The sequence below is a fragment of the Plutella xylostella genome, chromosome 4 (assembly GCF_932276165.1).
Source record: "Plutella xylostella chromosome 4, ilPluXylo3.1, whole genome shotgun sequence".
Lineage (NCBI taxonomy): Eukaryota > Metazoa > Arthropoda > Insecta > Lepidoptera > Plutellidae > Plutella > Plutella xylostella.
In genome coordinates this window covers 2,840,498-2,866,038 of record NC_063984.1, presented here as the reverse complement: position 1 = coordinate 2,866,038, position 25,541 = coordinate 2,840,498, and the positions used below count along the sequence as shown (strand labels likewise).

At 37.5% G+C, this 25,541-nt stretch overlaps 1 protein-coding gene across 2 annotated transcripts; it reads left to right on the top strand.

The window, feature by feature from the left end:
• The first annotated feature begins 5,454 nt into the window (after positions 1-5,454).
• Positions 5,455-10,597, top strand: LOC105386913. 2 transcript variants are annotated; one of them, XM_038121219.2, is made up of 2 exons: positions 5,455-5,554; positions 8,733-10,597. In XM_038121219.2, the coding sequence occupies exon 2, from the start codon at positions 8,753-8,755 to the stop codon at positions 9,251-9,253; it is 501 nt and encodes a 166-aa protein (XP_037977147.1). In that variant the 5' UTR covers positions 5,455-5,554; positions 8,733-8,752; the 3' UTR covers positions 9,254-10,597. The 2 variants fall into 2 exon arrangements, with proteins under 2 accessions (XP_037977147.1, XP_037977146.1); XM_038121218.2 differs by having other exon boundaries at positions 5,473-5,764.
• The last annotated feature ends 14,944 nt before the right edge of the window (positions 10,598-25,541 follow it).

Genomic DNA, 25,541 nt, shown 5'->3' with positions numbered 1-25,541 from the left:
TGTATATATTTGTTATTTTAAACTCTGTATGTTTGCAACTTCAAAATATTATTATTACGGCCCCGCGTCCATTTCTTTACTTTTGTAACCGCACTCAACACTATACGTAAGTTGATTTTTGCACTGACACTCCATCTTGTTCGTATATTGTTAGTCTAAGACAAGACAAAAATATTATTTCTACACTAGATCAGACAGGTGCCATAGCCATAGCTCTTACATAGTTACCCAGTTAATTTAGCACATCAGTCCAAAACTCTGTAGGTACGTAGCTACATATTTATATATTTTTTTACATAACCGGCAATAGATCTGCACTAACCTGGGGATTCCCTTGCGTTTACATGCGTAAACTAAAGGTTTGGAAAATCCTTAATTGTTAGGTTTCACACTAAATTAATAATTCTATGATCATCATATATCAGTAACAAACAGAATTTCATATAATAAATAAATAAATAAATAAATATGTGGGGACATCTCACACACGGCCATCCGACCCCAAGCTAGGCAGAACCTGTGTTATGGGTGTCGGACAGCTGATATATCTACACAAATACATAGATAGATAGATACTAAATATAAATATCAACACCCAAGACCCGAGAACAAATATCTGTGTTTAAACAAATATCTGCCCCAGCCGGGAATCGAACCCGGGACCTTCGGCTCAGTAGTCAGGGTCACTAACCACTACGCCATTCGGTCGTCTAGAGATAGAGGATTAACATAACCCTGACATTTCATACTTTCACTGAACATTGCTGCTGTATTTTATTGCATCTTTTCAGACGAAATACTCTTGATAAATTAAAAGTGTTGTTTGTCATAATTATGCTCTATGGACAAGAAGTTATTTGAGTACACGCATAGTATCATACTAAGGTAACCTTGAGGTTGTTTTTGAGGCAAATATCTTTGTGTACTTACTGAAAATGTTGTGTTTAACCTTTACAATGCTGATAATTATTTACACACACGAAGGTATGTTAGGATTCAGGATGGATTTCAGGCACTATCACCTTGTGTATTTATTTATTTATTTACATATATTGTACAGGAAAAAATCTGTGATTCTGAAAGCATAAATTTTAATTTCAGGTTTTGACGAATTCTGGCCTAATTTTCTTATCTTTATTATGTCAGCCATGGTCAGGAGAGGTGTTGGACTGGGTAGGTGGTAGATTGATAATAAGAAACTATATACTGTTGTTTCCAAAAAGTTAAGTGTATCACGATGAGTGGATGACTATTGATGACACCTTGAACGGTTTAATTAAACCAAGGATTACCAAATTTACTAAAATAAATTTTAAATCTTAATAGATAATTAATTATTATATTCCAAATCGATGCTCACTACAACACATACATATTGATGTTATAAATAAGAAGCCAAGTGGAATCTAATAGCAACGTAAGTGCCCCATTTATTTGTGTTCATGACCTTTGTGAAAGTTCAGACCTTGGGCGGCGGGTGAGCAGGCCAAGGTTACGGCTGCCGTGACCCCGTGGCCAGTGACTCTGGAGTAGACCACCACCCTACTTACTGAATTATATGGGATGTCTATTGAAAATAAATGTATATTTATCTTAGTATGTGGTTTTTTTTTTGCAATAGATACTTAGTAGTTGTGTTTTATTTTTATTTTTGTTTTTTTGGTGCTGGTTTACTCTTGCGTCTAGCTAGATGAAGTTCATTCCATAGACATTCGTCTATCTCCGAGCATTTACTGATCAACAATCAATATATAAATGTGGTTTTCTGATATCAGATATAATAATATCTATATATTTCTCTTTAGGATAATTCAATTTTAAACAAGCTCTTCAATAATGCGGACCTTCCACGGATGCTGCGTGTATTTCGATATTTTAGTTGGAAATATAAAAATACATTCCAAATAAAAAATTGTAATGCCTGCCAAAGCTTTACGTCTTGAAATCCGTACGAGACCAGAAGCACCCCAAGCGACAGCGTATCCCCCCTTTCGTTCACAACTGATGAAGACATGAAGATCAGAAGACATCTGAAGACAGTCCACTTCCTCGCGTTCACTGTCGTCCCTTTATGTGTTCATAGTAGTCATAAGGCACGCGGTGAATGCCAAGAGGGGACTAGACCAGCGAGAACCGTCTAGAACCAGCACTGAAGATGAATGAAGATTACCTACACTGAATTTTATCGACAATCTTTGCTTACTTATTATTATTGTAAAGGCTGATATTTTGTACTAGGATCTTGGATGATAATAGGTATATTATAGTATGTGCGCAAATTGTTGAGCAAATTCCGAAATTGTTTTTGCCATTAAAGGCGTGCAGGTGGTAAAGAATTAGATTAAAGCCAATTTCGAAACTTATGTACCTAGTACATAATAATATTTTGCGCCAACACCGACTTAGGCAACGAGGCCCTACGATTGTGACTTTTGACAAATGTTGTAGTTAGTTACGAGGTTACGAGTATTATGGATATGAATTTTAGCTACTTATTGAACTAAGTAAATAATCAAAATTTCATTGATAGAATTATAAATAATGTCCTTAAAATAGCTATAAAAACGTATTGAGGTAGGTTATGCCATATAATTTATTATCTTCCACCCTAGGAGGCAGCCAAACATTTACTTAGTTTTGGTATCGCACTGAAATACATTCAATTAAATATTTACAAATGTTATGTTCTGGGAAATATTAAAAACGCAGGCAATCATACTACTATGCTACCAGATCCCATCACTAAGCTTATGCTGGTTACCGCTAGAATGTATAACATGGGAAGAACATCTTAGAGACAAAATCGCTTACTATACTGTATAGCTACAACAGCATAAAATTGAAATTTAATCTAGGTACAGGTAAGTGTTTTGAAAGAAAGAAAGAAACATTTAGAGGTCGATTTTGCAGTAGTCTGTCTATAATCGTTATACATGTATGTATTATGTTTATCTCGTAGCATTGCATGACAGTGACAACTCTCTGAAACAGTATTTCAAAGTAAAAATTTGTATAGTGCCACAAACTTATCTGTTCCGGTGAGAGCTCACGTAAATGTGTAATATTTCTTCATTCTATTAGATTTTAAGTTTGCCAGTAGTTGTAATTCGCTCTTGTGGTTTCAATAAACCCATCTAATCTATATCAATATATAATTCATTAGTAAATAATGAGATATGGATCAATTTAGTTCGCTCTCACCGGAACAGATAAGTATGTCTCACTATAAGTACTCTGATTTTTAGAAAATGACTTATTTACCGTTCATGATCATTTACATAGAATATTAATACACTATCGAACAATGAAAAAGTTCCAGAGATTCTGCAGTTTCAAATGTTCTGTTAAATGTACGTAGCCTTTTCCGTTTAGGAGTAATTTGGTGTTATTGTCACTGGAACTTTTTCATTGCTAGCGAGTGCTTACTTTATAAATCTTCAAAAGTATATTCCAAAAGCTCTTGAACTGTACTTTTATACAATTTACAGGGGTTTAAAAATGCTGGTTTAGTAGGACTATTTAATTGTATATGTTGGCACTGATCTCAGAACTCCCGTCATATCTTATGTGGAGTATTTCCCAAGAGTACCATAGCAGAGAATAGGTATACTTATAACTATTTACTTGAAGTATTTAAATACAGCATAGGTTAATACTAGGGTACGAAATGCTTCAACGTCTTTTCAAAAAAAGGCAGATAGATATCACTGTTTTGAAGCATTTACTGGTGCTATGAATTATCTGTTATTATCTCAAGACCGTTGACAGCATGCCGAAGGCCGAGGGTCCGGGTGTGATTCCTGGCCGAGGCAGATGTATCTTCTCAAAGACTATAAGGCCAAGGAGAGAATTCTGTGGCACTGCATTGAAGACCCCTTTATCTAGCTGTACCTTATTGAATTGTTGTTAGTTGATGATGATATGTAAGTACTTAATGATTATAATTATCATAATTTATTTAGAATTTATTCGAAATTAAAGTTTACAAAACCATTTTTTACATTGTACATGATAGGTATATATAATTTAGTAGGTATTACAGGATTATAGTTAAGCTTCCGGTGCCTGCACTAGGGAGATCTTGTTTGACAGGCACCATGATAATTTGGGTTCCCCTCATCTGGCATAATCTTTATTGACCAAAACTCATTTCGCATAACTCGTATGGTCGAAACTTTTTTGGTCGAACCATCACTTTGCCAAGACTTATGTGGCATAAGGCTCGTTTCGTCTAAAACTCTTTAGGCACAATCTTTAAACACCTAAGTTTCGTTTGCTCAAATTTAAGTTCGTCTATACCTATGTATAATCTTGTTTCTTGGTTCTCCTAATGTTATCTTAATAAATAATATATTAAGTATGTAGTAAATGTCCAAATTGTGGTATTTTTCTCCTACATCCCGAAAATCACGATATTGAATGATTGAAAAATCGAAAGTTAACGAGCAATATAATTAATACAAACCCCATGAGATCGAAACCTAAAGATAGGTGCGACGACGAGCAAAGCGAGGAGGAGCGTGTTAGGTGCACATGTTCATCAAAACCAAAGCGGAGCGCAGCGAAGCGGAGCGGAGCGTTTTCCAAACAGCGGAAACAATACAAGGCACCAGTTTGCGCTATAGAATTAGAGAGACGCTCCGTCAAAGTTAAAGCCAAACACATATTATTACTTTGTATAAACCTATTATTAGGCTATTCAAGATTTGGCCATACCATTATTAGGCTAAACAAGATAATGCGAAATAACTTTTTACTAATCGAGATTTATGCCATACGATTTTCGGCAAAACGAGACTTTGACCAAACGTTACTATGCAATACGAGATTAGGCAAATAAATCTTAGGCCAAAAAAGGTAGAACCGAATTCCGGGATAAAAAGTATGCCTATGTTCTTTCCCAGGGTCTAGACCGTATGTATACCAAATTTCATTCAAATCCGTTCAGTAGTTTTGGCGTGAAAGAGTAACAGACAGACAGACTGACAGACACAGTTACTTTCGCATTTATAATATTAGTTAGGATTAGGATAGTTAGGATTAGGTGACCATCAAATTTCTCCGCGACAGACGTGCAGTAATGAGCGTTTAGCTGATGTCAGCACTCACTCATCAGAACTGCACATATATTATGTATGTTAATGTGTATTCATTACCTAATTGCCACATTAATGCGACCAATCAGCAAAACACGCGCGACGCCTCTTGTGAAAGGTTGTTACTGAGTCAAGTCTCTGAATCTAGACGTAGGTATTGTGCCTTGTGAATTTATGACCTTTGAACTGTACACCTATTCATTTATAGACAATACGATCCCTGACCGACCATACTTGTGCGGAAAGTTAACAAAGGTCATAGGAATGGATATCCACAAAACAATATCGCGTACTGTCGTGAGTCATGTTGATACAGAATAATACCCTCCAATCAATGCACGGTCCACTTGGTTACACGAGATATGCCCACAATTTTCTTTGTGTGACTGAAAACGGTTGAAAGACCGCGGGCGAGGTGATAATACAAAAACAAAGCTATAAACGGTCGAGATAGGCAGGTAGCAACTGAGTTTTCTTTGTGAACAATGAGGCTGGAAAATGGAAGGATCTAGACGGTAGGTATTGGACGAAAATAGTCGCGGGCCCTGAGCCAGGTGACGTCACCCGGCTGGGCCGCGGCGGGGCAAGACGGGCCCCGCGCTCAGTGTCGCGCGCGCCGCCTGCCTGCTCGCACGTCGCCGCCGCCCGCGCCGCCGCCGCATCACCCGGTGAGTACTCGCCCAGTGCACCCCCGACCAGTGACCACCCCCGCTGACTGCCCCCCACACCCTCGCACCCACACGATCCCGTGACGTCACTCATTTCTCCCTCTGCTCTCATCCCCCATCTTGCGCCAATAACGTCTGATTAGGTGGTGCAAAGCTAACTTTCTTGGTGTAGGTGGTGGGTCCATTTTGTAATGCCACAAAGAGCCGTGCGAAAGTGGGCCCCGCCACGTATCCAGTAAAGAGCTGTAGTACGGAGTACGGGCAACCTTGGCGCATCGAGCAATGCAACAGGGGACCTTGCAAGTCACGCGTCACAGTAACCTCGCCTCACGCCGAGTTGTCGTCTCTACTGCGCGCTCTCTCATCTTTACATCGCGCGATAGCGCTGTTCAGCTGAGTATACATTGCTGGCTCTCGTCCAATATTGTTGTTCGAGCTCGTCTCCGAATTGATATAACCGCGCAATGCACAGCATAAATATAGATATTCAATTTGGAGCGAATTGTTTCTCGAGTAGCGTGGTACGGAGACTTGTTGATAGATACAAACACAAACAGCTGACCGACTACGTACGTCTTTTTTTGACAGATAAAGAGTACGGCGCGGTCACTCAAGGACGGCCGTCCGCTAGTCCACTACCGTGTCGTGTAACCCGTTTGACTCGTAAACCTCAGTTAGTTACTAATGGGGCTCAAATTGGTTAGATGATTAGGAGCAGTCGCAAAGGTTCGTTCTGTGGTTCGGTGTGATGACGTATGCAGCTTGCACACAAAGGGGCCAGCGTTTCCCAAGTAATCGCGGTCTGGAAAAACACGCAATGTTTTATCGCATGTTTTATTCCACTATCAGCCGCGCGTGTGCTGGGTACCTACATGTACCGTGCCTCGAACATTAGACTTGGACTACGTTCGCTCGTACATCACATTAAACTTCAAGGATAACTCTCTCGTTTTCAATTATATACGATTCCACATCTGCCAATCATACATTACCACTTTTACTATCATTTCAATGTGTCAAATCACACAGCTCATAGCAGATACATTTTATAAAGTTATACTTACTATAATAACAAGGAAGATCAGGTCTGCTGTTGACAGCGTCATGCGTCGCGCCGGCGCCCCTGACCTTAGCTCCGGGGCCCACATTTACAAGCGGGTTTCGTCATAGAACCTTCGAGATTACGCACTCTTGGTTTTCCAACTGGATGTTCGATAGTATGATCGTGTAGTGATCATTAAATTGTTATTTTGTTACATAAATATGATTTCATTTATGGTGATTTGCTCAATATCTAGACATAGGTAGTATAGGTAAAGATCTAGGTGTTTCAATAGCTCAAATAGACATTGTCTATTCAATTAATTGGTATGCGAACAAATTAAACCTTAGGTATTAGTTTGATCCCATTATTCTCAACACAAAATGCTTAGTAGGTTAGTGACCCACTGAAGCAGATCAGCCTTGTTTAATTTGATGCATTCAATGCAAAATTACCGGTCATTAAAACATGTAATGAATAGTGAAGTACTATTAAGACGAATGAGAAACAACAAGTCGGTATCGCCTAGACCTACACCGTTTTCAGTTCAAAGGCGCGAAGTAAACATGGCATAGAAACAACTGTTCACACAATAGAGTTATTGGTAAATTATTTAAATGATACTCACTTCGGAACATTGTATTTTTAGTTCACATTGAAGTAACTTCTGTGAGCGTTGAGGCGAGGACTTATTCATGGCCGAAAAACCGGTAACTTGCCTTGGACACCCTTCGCGGAACATCGCATCGGCTGCCATGCCGGCCTACTCATTAAATAGCTACTTACTGTTAATGCAACAATTAAAATGAGATTCCTTTTCCGACGAATCATAGAAAGTTATTTATGCACATATATATTGCCTTCATAAAGAATCATACACCTTATGTATTGGATAATAAAGTGTGTTACTGAACGATAGAAGTCCATGACGGGCAAGACGATTCTTGTGGATACTGTGGAATAACTTGAATACGTTAATTCCACCTTTGTGTTAACAGTGCTAAGGTTCATATCGGGGAAAGCCAAACAAGTCACATATAATCGTATCAAGCCGTGCGAATGACGTCAAGTTGTGACAATGGCATTCAGATTGTCAGAAATCGAATCAGACACACGGCATAAAACAACGCTGAGAATCCCGAGATAGCAAGCATATGTATACTCGTATGTTGTATAGCTATAGCTTTAAATGCGGCAGGAAGTGTGAAAATCTTATCTGATTGATAAATTAAACTCTATGTAATCCGATATATAATAACTAATCTCATTGATGTTCTATTACTTTTAATTAGTTAGAATATTTTAGTATCTAGCACTCAGTTTAGATCGGTTATGAATTTTCTGATAGCTGCGTAACTGTGTGCATCATTGTTTCTCTGATTGGCTGTTGTGAAACTAGAGCATTCATAATAATATGTATAATTAAATAGTATATAATGATACAATATATACAAAACAAATGAGTGCATAGTGCATTCCATTATTGCACATCTGACATACTTATGAAGTTATAACATAACTTATATGCAGTTCCAAGAGTAGCCAATGGTGAATGAACGTGCTACTAATGTAGTATGTATCGTACACGTGTGTACTTGCGAGACATGTGCAAATTGCGCATGTTGCTAACATGCTCCCTCTCATTCCCGAGCCGCAATAACATTCACTCTCTTGCATCATCGATTTTGTTGTGTCATACGACGACAAATCCTGACTATATTGTAATCATCACCCAATAATCATCAAATATGGAACATATGCCTTTCTCTCTCAACTACAACACTAATGCCATAATTTGGGCGTGCCTGTTGCCTCCTGACCCAACAAATTATCCTTGTCCTTCCTCTAGCTAATCTTCCAACTCATCAGATCAGCAAGCGAACTGAACTAAATCAGCGATACTAATTTAATAACTAAACTTTCCAGACTATCCAGACAAAACAAAAATGGTGCGAAAATACGAGAGATTAAGTGGACGCCAGTCGTGGAGCGAAGAAGACATGGCGAAGGCCGTGGGAGCCGTGGTGTCCGGCAAGATGGGCTACAAGCTGGCCGCGCGGACCTTCCACATCCCGCGCTCCACGCTGCAGCGGCGCGCCAGCAAAATCCGCTACCTGCACGCCTCGCCGCCCGACGACCCCAAGCCGCTCATGGGCCACTACCGACGAGTCTTCACCGAGAGCCAGGAGCAGGATCTCGTCGGATATATCAAGAGCATGGAGCAGTTCTTCCTGGGCGTCTCCAGGAGAGATATAAGGGAGCTGGCGTTCCAATACGCGGAGGATAACCACCTCAACCACCCCTTCGACGTGAACTCCCGCATGGCGGGCGAGGACTGGGTCAGAAACTTCCTCAAGAGAAACCCCGAGCTGATGGACAACATGGCCAAGGAGTACGACTCCGCTAATTTTGATCAGTTCTACCATTTTATGTCCCAACTATCATGATGTTAGCTGATAATGGATGGTGCGGGAGTAGCAAAAGTACAGGTACGAAAGACAACTCAGCGTTTACAAACCTATATGAATTCTTGATATATATCGATGCCCGGCATTGGATTGCGAGACTACCAGCAATTTATCTCGCAACTATAGTATTTGAATCGCTGAGTTGGCCAAAATGTCACCAGGTTTCGATATCAGGTGGTAAAGGACGGTATATACGTTAAAATTGGTAGCGATTTCGAAGACATAACTATAGAAAATGAGATCTACAAATCCAATCTTAAAGTAGAAATTCGAACAAATCATGTTATGTTTTAACATTACGGAAATTTAAATTCATGCTTTCAGTATGGAGTGCGAACTACCTAGCGGTACTCGCGCTGCAATAGCTTCGCGCTATAAAAATTTGCGTCGAATTTCACTGTTCGATCGGTTTAGAAAAACCTACACTAGATCCTCAGAATCGCTACCATTATAATAATATATTCTAAAGATATATTTAAAACGTATATTGTAAAATTTTAGGCAAATACATTATTAGATATTAGACCAATGGTGTGGAGCAAAGCTCAAATTTACATAGTTAGTCGTGAAAGATGTTATATTATTTCTACATACGTTAGTACTTATAAAAACATACGTACCAAAACCTACTGGTTTCATAGTTTATATTATGTTAATAGTTATAAGTTATAGAGTATAATATAGGTATTTAAGTTGCTGTAAGTGGCTGTGATAAAAGACGAATATAGTTTATCAATAGTAACATTATACTGTGGAAACATGTATCTAAAAGAAACAATGACTAACCAGTCCATGGATCACAAAATATCGATAGATAATAGATAAAACACCTAACAAGATTTCACGCGAAGATAAGACCACTCATGAGTATATAAAATTTATTGTATTTAAAAGATAATTAATCGGATGTGATATGTATTCGTAACAAGGTTATCGGTGATACATTAGCTAGAACAGTTAATCTTTTGGAAGCAGCACTTTAACGTAACTATAATAATTAATAATAATAAATGTAAGTAGGTAAATGTTATGAGGGTTTGTGTTGAATTAATTGTTACCTGATATAATTTTTGATCTCTGAAATGCCTAGATATTTTAATTTTAATTGTATTTCTGAAACTAAATTGTTAATATTTTAAAGATACTTTTAAAGAGATATATTTCTTAATATGTTACAAAATTTTATATAACCTTAAATTATGCCAAATTTTTAATAGTAATTGGAGATTTATTAATATATTATTACTTTCCGAGTATGTGTAGGTACTTAATACTTTAAATTATGTTTAATCGTTAATTTAATAAATTCCTGGATAAATTATATTTTGTCTTAATTTCATCATCATCATCCTTCTTGTGCTGGACATAGGCCTTTTCCGACTTAGGCCTTATAAATTTCCAAAAGTTTAGTCAGGGTATTGATTAACAAGTATAGTGTCGAAAATCATGACTACGATCGATGCCCGGTTTTTCTTGTCTTTAATGTCCGAACCGAAATGTGCACCCCGACATTGGTGTTATCAGGAAAGCCGAGAAAATTACACATAACAAATGCACACTTGCCTACCCCGCAAGGACCGCTGCCGCTGTGGCGTGAGTTTTCACATTATACACTAACAATGGCAATGAAAAAGTTTCACTTACAAAAAGAACACCAAATGATCCCAAGTTTTTAAAGCGTTTCTTTTAGAATTTGATCAGAATATTTACTTTTTCAGTTGGTATTCTGATGCGCTGTTAAATGTACTTCAATATTGCAGACATCGTCTTTAAGCTAGTCTTTTCCGTTTAGGTGTAATATTGTGCTATTGTTACTGGAACTTTTTCATTGCTCTACTCTCGGTATCATATTTTTGGTATACAGCAGTGCAGGTTGTGATATGTTAAGTTTGCGTTTTCTTGTAGTTATCCAAAGTGAAACTGCATTGAAAAAATTGACTGACATTATGCACATGGCAAAATAAAATATTTTTAGGTTTTCGTCCGTATGTCAAAAAGTAAGAACGTAACACTTGCAATTCCATGATGAGGACATGAACTTCTCTCATTAAACTAACTTCAACTAACGAAAGATACTCACGACACGAGTATCCCACCTAATTGAATAGAAAGCAAACTACACACACATCTCAAATTGAAAGACGAAACATCCGAGCCCGAGCTCCAGGTATCTTGTATACGACATAGCTTAATAAGTACATAAGCAGGAGAATTTCTAGAGAATCCAATTAGCATTAAAATCCATACAAACATGGCTTGTTAGACAAGCTTTACAATTCCGCAGCTTACATCCAGCTCCGGGCGACAGGCGCTGACACGAGCCAACTACTCCGCTCAAATAATATCAGACGGGAATTCTGGCGGTGTACTGCCTGTGCGTCACAAGGACATGTTGTCCCACTATCAATAGTGGAAAAAATACATAGAGCTGACTGCCTGCCACAAGAAATTTGTACGTGTGTTAGTTACTCAGTATTCCAATAAGGAAAGAATACTAAGATCTGCATATACCTACGTTTATGACCATTATGACGCATAAAATAACGCATGTTTGAAGGACGCATTCTGTACTTTAGTACAAAATAGTTAAAACCTTACGGTATAAGATATTTGAGAGCGCTGATAATCGTGAGTGTAGTTTTTGTGTTAGGACCAAGGTAGGACCGATTATTTTAATTATGTCTATAGGTATGTCATAGGCGCCTTCAGATCCAGTACCTAAGTTTCCTAAAAAAAAACATTGAAATCAGTCCACCAGTTTCGTTACCACGCCTATATACGTTACCACGGACCGATATATAATAATAATATTACGTGGATCTAAGGGATCCCCAGATTTTTATAGGAAATGATACGAGTCATGGTGACATCCAATTAGCACGTTTAGTCAAAACTCAAAACTGTGCAGCTCTCGTTAACAAGTTGGAGAACCAAATGAATTTCTAAAATGGATTCCGCTGACAGCACTTCAGCTGCAGTCTCGAAGCCAATAACAATAGCCGGGATTCATACTCCTGCTCTTTGTGTGCCGACGCGGAGACCGCACTGACAACCCTACACGAATTGAAGGAGGAATTCCTAATAAAAGTTGGTGTAGTGGGATAGTAATTTTAAATATTTCAGGTCCTCACAGGGCTGTGCCAAGTTGCTCGAATAGGAATGATTAATTCAATGAAATACGAATGAAGTTTATGTCGAAACCCTCAGCAGTGAGCATTGCACCGTGTAGTACCAGAAGTTGTCCGCCGACTTCTATTCAGAAGTATGGAGGAGAGCGGAGCGTTAACAAGCGTAAACTACTCGAGTCCTTTCAGCAAAGTTTTAAGATTTCTCTTTAAACGAACTCTTCAAGACGGAGCTTGCTCGCACAATGCCCGCACCTATACAGCAAATACGTTAACCAATAAACATTTTCTCGGAAAACGTTTATTTCTTCATTTTGCGCGTGTTTTCAAAGGAGAAGCCATCTTGGGCAGGGGGAGGAAAAGTCCTCGCTTCAGAAAGACGGGAAAAGTTCTTTAAGGCGAATCTGCGCTTCGCAATCTTTGCCGCGTCTCCTTCGCAACTTTTGTGTAATTGATGAAATATGCGCATTTTTTGTCGGAGCTGTTATATTTTTGCTCTTCATAACGTCACCGTTATTTGTCTTGAAATGTGACATACATTTCATAATGATTTGGCGAAACAATGTCGTGTAACGTGTACCTATTGAAAAGATATCTAGACACGCGGTAGTTTTCATATATGAATTACTTATAGCCTTCACAAGTTAAACCAACAAGAATTTGTCGGTAGGTGTATAAAAACTAGCCAAATCAGACCTTGGGCTACAATACATTATTTTATGTTATAAGAAGATAATGATATGTTTTAATGTTACTTATAAATAAATTTCAGGACTGACCATTGAACTTGGCACCCATTTAGATCTCACTTCTTTTGTCGTTGTAGTCAACAACCAATGCATTTATAATAATATTGAACTTGGCTCTCATTTCACATTTATGTTTTTGATTGGATACGTAGTACTAGTACAACTACGTAAGTAGTAGTTCATTAAAAAGTTAGGAATATTTCCAGCAATCATTTTATGTATGCTGTACTTAGATTAACAAGCACAAAACTGAGTGCAAGGGACAACGTGACTATCTGTGCTACCATAAAAAACTTTAAACACTGTTTAACTAGTGTTTAAAACGAAATTTGACAGATTTTTTAAACACTAGTTAAACAGTGTTTAAAGTTTTTTGTGGTAGCACAGTAAATGTTTAGATTTAGATTTAGCTATACATCTTAGACAAACAATGATGTTGATTCTGAAGGCAGAAATTCTAATTTTAACGCTGTCAAACTAAAAAAATTGCTAGCATAAAATGACATTTACGAAAACAATCATAGAGTCGAATTTTAAACAAAGAAATTATGGTTTTGACGTCTCTAAATTAAAAATTTCCGCCTTCAGAATCGATATCAATATTCAGTTATAATATTTTTTTCCATTGACTATGCCTTAAAATGCTATTAAGTAGCACTCAATTCCAACTAGAAAAGCACTAGGTACTTTGTCGTTGCAGAGCCCTCGTGCTTCAGTATTAACATTTAATTTCAACGTTGTGTCCAACTAAGCCCACCGCTTCACCGCACTCTGTCCCCAGAAACCTATTTTCTTAACATTATTGGAAATATTTTGTTTTGAATTTAATTCAAATACACCTATAAATAAAACTAGTTTTAGTTTTAGTAATAGTTTTAGTTTAGAACCGGTTTATGGTATGTGTATGGTATAGTCTAAAGTCCGTATTTAGTCTACATTTTATAATGGGAAGGGTGTATTCGTTACGAGATTGAAATGGAATCAACTTCGCGCTAGTGTGTGGTAGATAATATACTACTTACGTACTATAGTATAGCAGAAACTAACGTAAAAGACATGATACAAAATCCGTTACTTTTTTATCATTATCACTAATTATAACGCTACAAACTCTCAAACAACACATGGAGGGGAAATAGATGCTTCCTAAGTTACCGGGAAAACTTATCAGTGACGTATTTCATTAACCATCTTACGCTGAAGCCACGTAAATGCGGATATTACATCAAGCTCCTTTATTATGCAGCTTCCGCTTCTACTAGTGCCCTATGCAGATCACCTCGGCGTTTCTAAAGCGATTGTGCATTTGTAGTAAAGGTAAAGCGATGATGATACCTTAAATCGCTGAGTTAACCTTAATCGAGTAATATAATATTACCATCTACTTGTAATTCAAGTCTAAAAATGGTCGTAAAACCAATTACCTATCTAAGTAGCGTTTAGAAGTTTAAGTGCCAATTTCTCCATAGTCGGTTAGAGCATAACCAGGGAGTAGTGGTTGACTTTTGACACATCTGTCATGAATTTTGTATGGAGATGACGTTTAATTTATAAATCAAGTCATTTAATTTATTATCAATCAATTTATAATCCCTGTCGGTTACAAAAGTACTATGGAGAAATTGGCACTATGTCGCTTGCTTGGCCTATTAAGGGTTATGAAAATCAGCTCCTCTAAGTCAGAAACTTCAATAAGGGCTACCACCGACACATCATTGAAAATTGCTCTCAAAGCACCCTCTATCAAATTAAGGCCGCCCTTTAACAGGGGCAAAGGCGGCATTTACGAAGCTAATATATCTGGAGCCGATTAATATTTTCATTTCCTTCCACTCGCTGTATGAAGCCAAGTATGCACCGTATCAGACGTGATTTAATTCCCTTTGCTCGTGCATGGCCGGTGCCGGCTGGCTGGACTGCGTTTTTTTTTCTTTTTAATCTGTCGTTGACGTCCGCGCGATTGTTCTGAGCTCCACACTCTGGGCGGGCGGTGTAGCAGCCAGTATTTGTTTGTTTGCCGGAGAATTCCCGGGCAATCCAATTATATCGACGTTTGCTCCCTCAAAGACACTCCAGCGTGGAGTCTGTTCCGCTCCGCAGGAGACGCTGTGAGCGGCGACAGGCGCTTCCACTATCATCTCGTTCGCGGCATCTGTTACCATTACATGGCCTTATGTTTAATTTCGAACTGCCGGTATTTAAAATATTTAGGTACCTAATGTACCTACAATAACTTTTAATTTTAATTCTGTTTGTTTTGAAATGTGTGTTGTATTTTATGTTTGATTTTGTGTAATTTTAACTGTATTTGTTGTGAATGGTAAATTCTATTTTGTATATATTTTTTGTAAGTATATATTTTCGTACTACCTAGCAATAATTGCGTGTTGGCCGTAGCTATTAAGCATTATTGTTATTATAATAAATAAATAAATACGACGACCGAATGGCGTAGTGGTTAGTGACCCTGACTACTGAGCCGAAGGTCCCGGGTGCGATTCCCGACTGGAGCAGATGTTTGTTTAAACACAGATATTTGTTCTCGGGTATTGGATGTGCCCGTAAAATAGCAATAGGCCCGCTCCCTATTACATTGGGACTAACATAACACTCTGGCGAAAAGTGGGTGCAAAAATGCACCTCTGCCTACCCTGCAAGGGAGTACATTAGTACAAGGCGTGAGTGTGTGTGTGTTTTTTTTTAATAAATATCCACCCAGTTTTCTAAATAACTACATAAAATGGAATGACAACATTAATTATCAGACAAGACAAATGCAAATCCCCGGTGTTCTAACCGTCTGGATTTTCTGTCGCAATTAGGCTGTAGCTGGACATTATGCTAATCCAGTCGTGCATTGTGAACAAAAAAACCTTTTTTTTATTTCAAGGGATGACTGACCTTGCTGTTTATATGACTGATTTAAGTTACAAGTATTTTTTTGTATACTTAGGGCTGATTTTTCAATAGTCAGACAAAAGTTATCAGAGGAATAATTTTAATGCTTTCGCGACTGAATTTTTGTTGAAAAATCAGCTCTTACATGAATAGATTTTACGGATAAACTCAAAACGAGTATAGGTATCCTTGAGTGCCATAAGCTATATCGGTTTTCCGATTTTAATGGGGTTTTAAATGTAGCGCGGAATAACTAATTTCGTTTTTTTTTTAAACTCTGTAGACCCAAAATAAACTCTTAACCAAAAAGTTATGTACAATTGCTACATATGTATGTACCTACATCAAGAACACGCGTCTGTAAGGTGGAATTAACGTTGTATTCAACATAGTTTTCACAATGAAATGGTACTGAAAACTTTGTACATAATTACAATATATTATGTGCATAAATAATACAGGAATGAATGAGAAGCATCTTTCAGGAAGCACCTGAGGGCATGCTTTTTATTTATGCTGCACTCTATAACGACATCGACACGATTTCGCTTCAGAGGTAGAGATCTCCACGTCAAAGAAACTTTTGTATTATTATAATTATAATGGCCTTTCTGATAGGTGTAGTGCAGTATAGGTATACAACATAACAAATTATCAGTTTTTTTATGTATGTAATGTCGTTTTTTGTACTAGTACAAGTAAATGTCATGAGTTACCAGTTTTTTTTTTTTGCTTCACTCATGCTCTGAAAGTAAGTAAAAGAGAATGACCTGAAAAGATGGATGAATATAGAACTTTTCGTATGTAGGGAAAATGTCTTTTTTATCAGCAAAGATTCATAAAATCCAAATGAATGATGATTAATATCAGGTAAAAAACTTTCATAAAACATTTAAACAATGTTTACCTCGTGAACATCTTATTTAGTGCCGATACAAAATAAAGAAAAAAAACATGTGTTTCTATTCTAACAGTGAAGGCAAACATCGTGAGGAAACCTGCATATCTAGATCTAGCATATCTAGATATGTGAACCCACCAACCCGCAGTGGACCAGCGTGGTGGGAAATGTTCCAAGCTTAGGAAGGCAGTTTAGACCTAGGGGACATGCACAAAGGTTCCACTCGAGAGAGCCAGGTGCAGGTACGGTGGCCTGCGCCTAAAAGTATACAGACGGAGTTTTTAAAATAGCGATCCCTGATGATGAAGGGACCAGCTACATCTGTTATTAATCAGGGGACGTGTTGTGTGTGATGTGTGTAGCAGTGGTGTTTATGTGGATGTGCTTGAGAAGCATGTGAGCTTGAGATCGCTATTTTAAAAACTCCGCCTGTATACTTTTATTCGCAGGCCACCGTACTTACACCCCCACAGAGAATAGAATAGAATAAAATGGATTCTAATTAGTGTATTCGTTTGTGATCCGACCGTAGCGTCGGGGAAATACCACACTCGTGTAGGAAGAAAAAACCCGCTTTTAAACGTCATATTTTTTATGCATCTTCGATTCACCGCCGACTTTATGAAAGTCTCATCTCGTAACGTAAAATTGACGTGCAAATACTAGTAAGGCGAATTTTTCCCTATCGCTATCAAAAGGGGAACCTTCGTGCTTGTCATATTGCGCCCCAATGTGTCAAGATAGTACCGTCACGTCACCGGAGTCACTGCATTTATGTATAATTTTAAACACCTCATTTTATTTGTAGGCGTAGGCGTTAAATTGTTAGAACTTTATTACATTTGATTGAAATTGTGAAAGAGACTGCTAGCCAATCCTCACTCATTTCTCATCACTCTAACTAATTTCATTTTAGCGGCGGAGGATAATTTTAAATATCATCATCATCATCAGCCTTCTATCGCCCACTGTTGGGTAATCCTAATTATAATATAAAGGGGAAAGTTTGTGAGTATACTACTGTGCACCACTTCGCACCGATTGTAATGAAATTTGGTATGGAGTTAGCTGACACCCTGGACTAACATATATATGCTACTTTTTATCGCGGAATTCCCACGGGAAAACTTTTTAGGGCGAAGCGAAGCTAGTGGGAACAGCTAGTATAATATAAATAACACAAATTATATTATTACCTATATTGTACTTATGAGTTTAGTCAATGTATCTTATATACACAGGAAAAATCCGTCCTAACCTTTTGAGATTCTGCAACGTTTCTAATCCGTCGTCTCTAAGATCCTTGAAAAATGTCGCTAAGATATTCCTTTAACATTTTCTCATATATTACGATAAAAATCTCTTTGATATGCGCATACAATAAGCAAGACTAGACAAGAGTGACTTGCACCAAACATTTAAACGAAATTAAATTATGATTTTTTACTTTGACAGTATACTGGCTGTTTAGGTCCTCCTATACCATTTTCCAGAACCAATGATATGGGTGACACTTTAAAATTTTCCATTTAACGCATGAATACTATTGCAAAATCTGTCATTTTATCATGGAAGTAATAATACAACAGGAATGCGCACTCACCAAAATGATGCAAACAAAAATAGACCTAACGTATTCAGCTTAAGACTCATATTTGAAGTGAAAGAGGCCGCGAGCCGATAGAGAGGGTTACCACAGAGCCCTTCCTCTCTTTCTAACAATTGCCAGGATTTAGTTGTGTAAACTTTAGTAGATTTTGTACGAAAAGAGCTATGCAAAAAAAATATTAAATTAACTCATAGACTACTGTATATCATATCATTTTCAAAAACAAATTTATAATAAATCATTATAAACATGTAATTTTAATGAAATATTTGGTATTTGTATGAATAATAATTTCACAAAAAATATTGGTAGTTTTTCTAAATACTTTACGACAAGACCGAAGTTGTCAAGATGACGGATGACGTTTATACTGTTGTGAGAGACGTTATGGTTAGGGTGACCATTCATTCGTACTTTTGAATCACTTTCCATTAATTAGGACCTGTTTCATTCAACTTTTTGTTTTATTTTATACCTAAGTATCATTAGGTATTATTGTGACTGTTATCTTATAAGGTTGGTAAAGAGTTATGAGCTGTTGATTTTTTGGTGATAGATATGAGTATTATAAGATAATTTATCAAGCTTAAAACCGGCGGAAGCACTTAGGCTGAGATTTTTTTTTTTAAATCTTATGATTTTCATCAACTACACATTATTAGACTATGTAAACGGAACACCGACAGAGTAAACAAGTGTTAGGTACCTAGTTGCGTTTAATGTTAACCTGTTTTGACAATCTATACAAATTTTACCTTCACCCTATTTGTTTACTTAATTGACATATCACCAAAGTACATTCGTACCTACATTGCAATCGAATTATTCGAATAATAGGTGACTTTGAGACCATCGACACCTATTCGCTACATGATAGATTAGAAGTGATGTCTCATGAATTACCTAAAATTATGGTCACCAAAAATAGAAAGAGATGGAGGGCTCCGTGCTGACTATCTCTGTCGGCTCGTTTTTTTGGTGCAGTGCGCATTCCTGTTGTATTATTACTTCCATGCATTTTATTGACAACGACCACAGATAATATATATTTCTTGAGTACACACTTTGGTAAAATGGAACGTACTAATCTCTAATCTTTTATCTCACGGAATTCTGACAGTTATCAATTTTTGACATGTCAGAGATCACAAACCTTTTTTGGCTGGGTACTTTTTTCAATACGAGTCTGAACATCAGTTGTATCCGGACAATTTTCAATATTATATTTTTAAATATTTAGAATGATGGTCTTTACGTTAGGCGCAAAAGAACCACGAGGACGCTGCTTTCTGGGAGAGAGAAAGTCTGACTCTTGTGCTCTGTCAGATGGGGCCGCTTCCTGGGAAGGGCCAGGTTGTGGCTCCATAACGTTTATAAAAATCAACAAACTATCACAACGCGAAAGGTCAACGATAAGAAACCGGCCAAGTGCCAGTTGGACTCGCACACTGAGGGTTCCGTACAAGTCTACTTGCCTGAGATATTTTTTCTTTTAATTTCATAATGTATTCATTATGTACATCTATATGAAATATTAGCTTGTTATCTTTAACCGTTTCTGAGAAAAAGGGTGGTGACAGACAGACGGACAACAATAAGGGTTTTTTCCTTTTCAGGTACGGAACTCTAAAAAAGAATAGTAACAATCGGATCAATCGTTTCCGAGATATTCGTGGACAAACATACATACCAACAAACATATAAACATACTTATACAATAAAAAATTTCATATTTGTTTATTAGGCTTAATGGATTGTCATATGTTAATATGGTGCAGTTCCAATAATCTTACATAGGTACCTATATACCGAACATATTATGTACTTACCGAATTGAGATTCTTTTATTTGAAATCGATTAAAAAGGTTTGTTATCCCTGAATTTAGTAGCAAGTGATGCCATGCTAAAGAATAAAATAAAGTAATTAAAATTAATTCGATACAATGGTCGTGAGTCGTGATTTTACTTAATATTATAAATGCGAAAGTTTGTGAGTATGTGTGTATGTATGTATGTGTGTACCTTTGTTACTTCTTCACGTCAAAACAACTGAACCGATTGATTTTTAGATATTTAGATTTAAGTATGTTTTTCTATGAAAACATAAAAAAAAAATTGCCCTTAAATGGATCCAAATTTTACCTTTTTTCGGTGAAGAGCTTTTTTAGTGGTATCACTAATGAAATGTCAGAATTCCGCGGAATTAAAAATTAGAGTATAGAGACGGGACACATCAAAGTCGATGTTCTGAAATCGATAAAATATTAGAATTTTTTACATTGTATTATATGTATATGTAAGTAGGTATATAGTATTTCTAATTTACTTTCTCATCAACAGCTTTAAAACAAACTATGATGTTTTTAATCAGAGTGCATATCTCTCTCATGCTGCCTCTCAGAATAATAACAATTTTAATATATTTTATTAATAATCTACCTTCATGTAGTTCATCGATATCCTTCGTATAATTTGAGTAAAGTTTAATTTATGGTTTTATTATCCTATTTGTTGGAAAATTTCGGTCTGTTTTTTGTCATTTTGTTTGTTATTTTTTTCAAAATGCCCAGAAAGGCTGTTTTAAACTCGGAATGTCGTGAGTTTGTAATTCATTTGAGTTTGGTTGATAGAACAAAAAGAATTATATTACAGGACTGTGACTGTTTGGCTCGGATAGGTTGTTTGCAAGATGAACTGATCATCAATGTCGGTGTTTAATCTGACACATACAAATTGACCCGTACAAATATCGATAGGTACAAGTCGATAGAATTTTACTCTCGGACATCTCTAAAACTGCCAAACTCAAAACGTCATGAAAACGTCCCCCATATCATTGGTTCTGGAAAATGGTATAATCGTAATATATGAGAAAATGTTAAAGGAATATCTTAGCAACATTTTTCAAGGATCTTAGAGACGACGGATTAGAAACGTTGCAGAATTAATTTCGTTTAAATATTTGGTGCTAGGCAATATATGAAATAGACGGCGGCACGTATAGATCGACCAGTATGGAAAAGCCTGAAATCAAATACTTAAATATATTCCATCATAGTTATAGGTACTTATGTAATTTAGACCTAAGGCCTAAACAATCGATAAAATATTTTAAATAGTTTTGATTTTTCAAATCAGGATTGTTTTTTTGATAAATTATCTTATCTTAAAACTTTCCTACACTCTGTATACGAAGTAGCCGTTTTAAATAGTAAAACGACGGTATACTTCGTGTGATCGAGCGTGAGCCTTTGGATTACACAGTGATGTAGTCACTAATTCTAGTTAAGCACATAACTGAATCGCTACCTACATTTCCTTTACCTTTTACATCTATGTTACATTGCCTGTTACTTGCTCTACTCCTTTTGAATAGTCAATCAGAACACAATGCCAAAGCGTCTAAAACAAATTTACATAAAGCTTTAAAAAAGGCGAGAGATTTGCTTCTATCCGGAAAGATTTGTTAAGGTCTTGTCTGACAGTTGAGAAATCTGCTGCCGTTATCATTATCCTCCTGTTCCACCGGGAGCGGCCTCCGGGAGCGGCCGGGCCACATCGGGGACGCTTTATCTCTCTAATACGAACGTTCATACCTAACTACTCATAAATAGCAACGTTCAATCGAGCTCCACTAAAATACACGCCGTCACTCCGAAACGAAATTGATATTGGAAGCACGAAGCGACTAAAAACAATGAGAGCAGCACCCAATATTTCAACAGTTAGTAAATAACAAAAGATAATGTATTTCAAAGGAAGCAGAGAAATAAAACAATTCAAATTCGAATTCTATCAATGTTCGATATTTACGGTGTCGGCTGGGATGCGGCGGGGCGTGGGCGGGCGCGGGGCGGGGGCGGGGCGGGCGCGGGGCGGCTGCGCGGGCCGGGGGACGTAATTAGGCGGCCCGGCGGAGGCTGTATTGATCGCGCGGTTGCCAGGCAACGCGCGGGATGGCGGGCGGGCGCGCGCCGACGTCGGTTTTGTTCTATACCGCTAGGTGAGACCGTTTTGATGTAATCTCCGCGCCGCTCGCATCATTCGATTGCTCGGGGCTGGGGCGACGTGGCGGACCTTTGCCGGCACAGATTATTATGCTATTAGTCTCCTTTGAGGGTGCTTTTTAGGGTTCCGTAGCCAAAATGGCAAAAACGGAACCCTTATAGTTTCGTCATGTCCGTCTGTCCGTCTGTCCGTCTGTCCGTCTGTCACAGCCGATTTACTCGGAAACTATAAGTACTACAGTGATGAAATTTGATGGGAATATGTGTTGTATGAACCGCTACAAAAATATGACACTAAATAGTAAAAAAAAGAATTGGGGGTGGGGCCCCCCATACATGTAACTGAGGGATGAATTTTTTTTTTTCGATGTACATACCCGTGTGGGGTATCAATGGAAAGGTCTTTTAAAATGATATAAAGTTTTCTAAAAAACATTTTTCTTAAAGTGAACGGTTTTTGAGATATCAGCTCTCAAAGTCGTAAAAAGTATGTCCCCCCCCCCTCTATTTTTATAACTACGGGGTATAAAATTCTAAAAAAAATAGAGGTGATGCATGCTAATTAACTCTTTCAACGATTTTTGGTTTGATCAAAGTATCTCTTATAGTTTTTGAGATAGGTTGATTTAAGCTACGGAACCCTTTGTGCGCGAGCCCGACTCGCACTTGGCCGGTTTTTTGCGTATTATTTTAGAGGTCCTTGCTGGGGTATTGAGGAAATGTTTGATATTGTGGAGTTAATTTTCCCGGGTAGGTGGATGTGGGCAGTGTCAACATAATTAAGAAAATATGAATGTAAACGAAGAAGCGGCTCATCCCGGGCGGCGGCGGGGAGGCACGCTCGGCGGTTGTTTTCTCATTACAAGTGCAAACACCAGCGCGCGAACACCGCGTCGTCGAGAGGAAACTTAAGCACCCCTCCGTTACACCATTAATCAAACCTGCTAGGTTTCCTATCGCACAGAAGAAGGTTCTTTACTTTCTTTGAGACCCGCCTTCTCTGTCGTATCAAAGACTCTTTTGAATATGCAGCGTATTTGAAATATCTAGAATTTCCTTTGGCAAAAAATGCTACAGCGAATATAAGCTCCCTTTAATATATAAGGAGCGCGGACTGCATTTCCTTTAGCTCTGTGACAGTATCCCCTTGAAGAATGTCTGTACATATTTTTCGAATACCAAGGTCCGAGCGCAATGTAATAAGGCTCCGTGTTGTCTGAGAAATGCGGGCACTATCGACTATAAAATGCTATAACAAATAATGTATCGACTCCAAAATGCTATAAATGTTATAACAAACGTGAATTCCGCATCTCTTATAGCTTTTGAGGGAATATTGAAGACATTTTTGTCTGACGCTGAAGTCTGAGGATAGGATCGGTTAAGAGTCGCCAAATCGTCCACTTACATTATGTTATTGAATAATCAATTTCATGTGACAGTAAAACAGTTTGGTCCTTAAATATATTTTTCTTTATTCATTTCGATCCTTTGTTGTTATTATTAAAGGCAGGCAGCACTAGTTCCTTTCATTACCCAACAAAGGCAACTTTAGATTCGCTTCACGGAATTGCATCTAATAAATACAAAGTTAATAGGAGCCTTCTACGCCAGGCGTAGCGAGTCGTAGCGGCCGTCGCTACGCCGCGCCGTAGCAATCTCGTAGCATTTCGTAGCCTTTCGTAGCAAATGTTTTAACTGAAAGCATTGCGGACCAAATAAAATGTTTCTGACGTTTTACTAAAGTGTGTCTTCATATTTTTCTCGAAAGCTTTCAGTAAATTGTGTTCGGAAAACAAAAAAATATTGAATTGATTTTAAAAATCTAAAATAATTTAGGTAACAGAAAAAACTGAATTTAAACATTTATAGGATTTTCAAATCTAGCCGTGGGCAGTCGCAGGCTATGAAGGAGAATCTATCATAATGTGACTAGAACTCTATATCATAGTGGTTGCGAAAGCCTACTTCAGAGATTAAGATAGGATATCATTTTCATGTCCACGCCTACGATGAATCTTTATTATTATACTAGCTGTTCCCGCGCGCTTCGCTTCGCCTTAAAAAGTTTTCCCGTGGGAATTCCGGGATAAAAAGTAGCCTATGTTCTTTCCCAGGGTCTAAACCGTATGTATACTAAATTTCATTCAAATCCGTTCAGTAGTTTTGGCGTGAAAGAGTAACAGACAAACAGACAGACAGACACAGTTACTTTCACATTTATAATATTAGTTAGGATTGTCATACTCAAAACATCAACTAAGACAAGCTGCATTTCGTACATCTACAAAAAACCTACGCTCATACATTATGCTCTAGCTATCCCAAAAGTTACCGAGCCGTACCTTCCAGGCGGTGTAGTGGGAGAGTGGAGTTATATAAAAAGGGGGCGGCCCGAAGTTATACGGCGGACATCACGACTTACGATTATGAAACTTGATGGCCTGGACAGAAAAAAATGTATACTACATACATTCCTAGATTAAGAATATAATGTGTGGGGACATCTCACACACGGCCATCCGACGATGTACTATGGATATGGGTCAGCTGATATATCTTCAAAGATACATATGATATCTCTATACATAGTACCTAGGTGTTTTTCAAACTGATGGGTGCTACATTGTGAATTCTGTAACATAATTTATAATCTTTGAATTTCGATGAATAAGTAATCTGATCGAACTTCAATATGATATTTTGATAAGTTATGAATGCTTTGTTTTTGACTTAGATTTAGTTCTCAGAATTTTCAAAACTGATATTTTGATTGAATTTGGATGAATAGTAATCTGATCCAACTTCAATATAACGAACAACGTCTGAAGACTCCGTAATTGAATCTAACATTTTGATAATTCATGAATACCTAGTACTCTTTACAATTATATTCAAACGATTGAAATAATCAAAGGACAGAAATTAATTCATTACAACTTCAGATCTAGACGCTTTAATAAATGTTGATAGAACA